Here is a 5,007-nt window from a genome sequence, read left to right as displayed (position 1 = left end):
GTCTTCAGCCAAATTATAATCTGTTTTAATGCTCATCAGTCTTGTTGCAGATGATAAAGCTGAATGACCATCTCTGCAACCTTCGTACAAGGGTTGCTTTCCAGCATCCAACATATCATAAAATCTCATAGCTTCTGCATTGGGTAAATCTTCCCCTCTAAAATGATCATTTACCATCTGCTCAGTACCTACACCATAATCTACATCCATTCTAATTGGTTCTTCTAACCTAACCGCAGGCTGAGGTTCGCTAGTACTACCATATTCATAATCAGTTTCTCCATGATGATACCAAATTTTGTAACTTCGTGTAAACCCATTCAAATATAGATGAGTCCAAAGATCCCACTCTTTAATAATCTTTATGTTTTTACAATTAGAGCAAGGACATCTTAACATACCCGTTTCTGCTTCTGGTTGTCGTTGAACTAACCCCATGAATTTGGTTATACCTCGTTGGTATTCTTCCGTAAGCAATCTCGTGTTCGGATCCAAATGAGGTCGATCGATCCAAGAACGATAATAATTTGAAGAAGACATGTTTTTTCAATCAAATTCGTGTGTAAATATAGTATGTGAGAGGATGAAGAAATGGAGTGAATGAAGAGGTTGGAGGGTGCGGGTATTTATAGATGAAATGTTGCCGACAATACCGAGGAAATTCCGACGGAATACCGGCGGCAACAGCTATTTCCTCGGAATTTCTTCAGAATTGTTAAAATCCCCAACGGCTCTCTAACGGCTATAATATATCCTCGGATATTCGTCGGTGTTTTCCAAGGAATATGCCTTCTTCGGTATTTCAATTTGAGTTTTCTCGTGTCGAAATATTCCGAGCATCTCATTTTCCGTTAGAATATCCGTCAGAATTACGATGTTTTCTCGTAGTGACGTACTGAAACTATTAGCGGTATAACAATATCGTCAACAGTAATTTAGTTTACTTTCTATATATGGCCGAAATACTTTCACATACCGAACAAAAATTAGCTATAAAAAAAATTCAACACTAAACTAGCCTCGATAGTCACAAATTCTTTTGTTATGGTTGATACATATGATTAACTTATGATGCTATTTTTCGTAAGACTTCAATGAAAAGATAAAGTTGTGAGACTGTTAAAATATTTTCGGAAATGAGTGATTTTTGTAGAAAACAAAAAGGAGATTGCAATGATAGTTTTTTTAGGAGAATCAATTATCGCAATTGAAGATAAATTAGTTGATATCATTACAAATCGTCTTCTTTTAAATCTGTGCAAACGCAACATGTTTTCATTATACATTCATGAACTTCTGTGCAAACGTAAAACCAAACCAGCAGTCGCAATTGCTTTTTATAGCCTTTTGAGTAATTTTGTCACCCTATAAAATATATATATGGAAAATTATGGAAAGTGATGTGGATGACCTCTGCTGGATAGCAAAATAAACTAACTGGATGATAATCAAAAATATAATTATAGTCTAAAGACTCTAAACATACATAGAGAAGAATCAAATTCGATAAGACTACATTCGTAAACAGTATTCGTTATAAAAGAAACTACTTTGGAAGCGATCGTTACAATCTAGTTACATCAAAAATATCCCAAAAATCCCATTAAAAAATAGCACATTAGGGCTAAAAATAAACTTTTTAAGGATATTAGTATTTTAATTCGTTGAAAACAAATTAATAACTTTGGCTGTCAGTTTTTTTGTCATCTGAACATGGCCTGAAAAAAAAATGCGATTAGCTGGATCGATCACACCACAATTCATCCTTTTTCTCGCATAGGCATACCTTTCGTTCTTTAAAAGTCAATAAAACCCAAATAAACTTTTACAGAAATAATTAATATTGTTAAATCATTTTGAGTAAGTAAGAGAAAAAGTTACATTATATTTTAAATTTATCAGAAAAAAAAAGTAAGAGAAAAAGTGTATTCCTGAATTATATATATAAGCTTTTATACATTACGTATATATGATCTCTACGTACATGAAAAAATTCATAATTCAGATATTTTTATTGAATATAAATCTGACAGACAGAGAGACCATCACACTCCTCTCTCTCTTCCTTACATTCCCACAAGCTTCCAAACAAAGAGAATTAGTGAAAAGTAAGATTTGCAAAGGAATAATTCCCTTCCTCGTCCTCTCTCACTCACAACCCTACACGCATATAGTATAATTAAAAAGTACATATATATGTATAAAATATTGTAAAAGGAGAAAATGAATAAATATATAAATAAACAAAACCCTTATCTTCTTCATGAGAATCATTTCCTTTCCACAAAACCATGCCTCCTCTAAGCTCTCTCCTCACTTTTCCAACAATCCCTCCATATAAGGGCTCATGCTGAGATCATATGACCAATATGGTTCCTCTTGATTCCTCACCCCTTTTAGGCGTTTTCAGCTACGGCGGTTGCAGCGGTGGCCGAGGCGGTTTCACGAAGGCAGAGATGATCAGAGAAGCAACAATAAACAATCAAGATTCTAGTGGAGAAACATGCTCCGTCTCCGATCCAATAGCATACATGTCCTCCCCTCAGGACAACAAAGACGATGGATCCGCATCAAGGAACGCCGTCGTTTCTTGTATTGACATAGAAGATAACAAAGATAAATCTTGGCTCCGCTTAGGTATAGGACCTGAAGAAAACACCAACAACACGGCGTCGTATAAGCTCCAACGTTGTTGTAGCAAAAACGCACGTGGGAGAGAAAACTCGTTAGAGCTCAGTTTGTTTACCTCAACCTCCACCGCGGCAGGAGCGTTTAGTAGTAGTGTAGAAGATCACCGGCAGCCGCAGCAACCGCAGCAGCCTCCATATTGTCATGATCAATTGCTAACGATGCGCGGAGCGTCGTTGGTTTACAATCATCAATTAACTCGGCCACAAACTTTGATCAACGCCGCGTTTTCGTTTCCATCTTCAACGCCATGGATACCTCAATATACGGCGCCATGTAGACCATCATCATTAGGAATGATGAGTGAGCGTAACGTTATTAACAATAACAATGTTACACGGAGTTGTTGTGTGGAAGAGGGAGGAGCTGGACCAAGCTCGGAGTTTAGGGTTCTTGATCCTCCAAGAAGACCACATTCTGGTCTTTGGTTTCTTCTTCAAGCTTCACAATTTCAGTAATTAAGACCTCTCTTACCTTTTCTTCATATGTTTACATAAGTCTGTTACACATGTGCATATGTTTGATAAAACTGGATTTGTGAACGCAGGGAAAAGGAACCGTTTTTGCCTCAAGTTAATAAACGCTACTTGAGAATCAAGTAAGTCTATTTTTGTCTCATGCATTATTTAAATTTGATTTATATATGGAAGTTACTAACGATTACTTACTATTATGTTTTGAATTTGCATGGATAAGAGACGGGAAAATCACAGTTAGATTGCTAATTAAGTACCTTATGAAGAAGCTTCAACTGGATAGTGAATCTGAGGTAAATATCTAAACTCCCAATTCTTTTATATATGATTTTTAATCTTCTAATTAGTTTTGTCGATATGAAATTAAAATGACACTAGAACTAAATCCCCAACTTATTAGGTCGCACGTCTGATGTCATGGTGTCGTAATTGTCTTTTCTGTGCACCGACGAAATTGTCATAACTTAGTTCAATTAAATGTGAGCCAGAAATATTCAAATTATAGTAACGTAGGTGAGTGAAACCACTTTCTGAATATTGAGAGCTACAAAACATCCTTGATTTAGTGTTAAAACCTAATAAATACTCACGAATAACATAGGGTTCGGATTTTAACCTCGATTCCTGTGTTGAATCAATCAATTTCAATCTACATATTCATAACTCTGGCTTAATGATTCCTACCAAGTTTTTCCCCCTCTCAAAAACACTCTCTAGTAATAACTTTGATCACCCAAAAATTAGTATTTATCTTCTTTGTAAATAAAATACTCCCGCCGTTTCATAAAGTTACGTACATATTTTAGAGAAAAAATTTGTTTTAAAAAGATCTATTTTTTTTTGCATTTTCAATGCATGTTTTATTAACTAATTGCAAACTTCAAAAAACTAATTGCATTTATTGGATTTTTATTGGTTTAAAATTATTGAAAAATAGAAAATCACAAATTATGCAAATTTAGTGTGTTTTATTAAAATGCGTGAAAAACTAAAATATGTAACATTTTGAAATTGATGGATTAGTTGTTAATTAGGTTTTTGATTGAACGTTTATCAAAGTACCCACCACCTTATCAATAATTATTAACTTTACAATTGTTATAATATGTACACATAGGGGAATGGAAAACGAGAGGGGAACTATAACTGGCCCTTTCAGTTTCAGACTATAATATAGTCATATTAATAATAATTTATGATAATATTATTTTTGGAACAAAACAACTCTGAGTCATCAGGCATGCCTGCCTTGAGAATAGTAGAAACCACAAAAGAACGGATATCTTAACCCAACCTCAAGAGCTTAATGCGTATTTGTGTGCGTAGATGCTTTGGTTAATCAGAATGTACAATAATCAAGTATATTGCATGTTCCTATGTAGTCTAGATAGGCTCAAAAATATATGTTCATGTGATAAGAAGTCTTTTGCCATACAAGAATCAACTGCATGCGTAGGTGTCTGTGTACATTAATACATACACAGTGTATTCAATCTACCAGGTTTAGAAAAGCGACCTTTTAGACATTAAGTGGTGATCAAACTTGTCGATTTTGTTAATTATCGCGCATAATTAATACATTAGCGTTTGCTTATTATTCTATATACAAAATTTTGTTCTATATAGCAAAAAGAATGTATAATAAAGAGAAAAAAACAAAAATAGCACTAAATCAAGTTTTTGTTTCCAAACTAGCATTCAAGGTCAAAAGTCACAAAAATAGCACTTAATGTTTTATCAAAAGTCACAAACTTAAGGTTTAGAGTTAAAGGGTGGGGTTTGGGTTTTGGGGTTTAGGGTTTAGGGTTTAGGGTTTAGAGTTTAGGGTTTAGAGTTTAGAGTT

At 34.3% G+C, this 5,007-nt stretch overlaps 1 protein-coding gene across 2 annotated transcripts in view; it reads left to right on the top strand.

Annotated features, from left to right (window-relative positions):
- Positions 1 to 2,278: 2,278 nt before the first annotated feature.
- The window catches only part of LOC106319728, a 9,894-nt gene continuing 7,165 nt past the window's right edge, over positions 2,279 to 5,007 (top strand). The window contains exons 1-3 of one of the 2 annotated variants that reach the window (XM_013758111.1): positions 2,279 to 3,142; positions 3,236 to 3,286; positions 3,385 to 3,457. In XM_013758111.1, the coding sequence (XP_013613565.1) occupies positions 2,361 to 3,142; positions 3,236 to 3,286; positions 3,385 to 3,457 (906 nt within the window). In that variant the 5' untranslated portion in view covers positions 2,279 to 2,360. Of the gene's footprint in view, positions 3,143 to 3,235; positions 3,287 to 3,384; positions 3,470 to 5,007 lie in introns of those variants that run through there. The other variant, XM_013758112.1, reaches the window with a different exon arrangement.

Source organism: Brassica oleracea, unplaced genomic scaffold (genome assembly GCF_000695525.1).
Source record: "Brassica oleracea var. oleracea cultivar TO1000 unplaced genomic scaffold, BOL UnpScaffold00579, whole genome shotgun sequence".
Taxonomy (NCBI): domain Eukaryota; kingdom Viridiplantae; phylum Streptophyta; class Magnoliopsida; order Brassicales; family Brassicaceae; genus Brassica; species Brassica oleracea.
The sequence above is the reverse complement of the archived record's forward strand: the minus strand, read 5'-3'. Positions and strand labels throughout refer to the sequence as shown.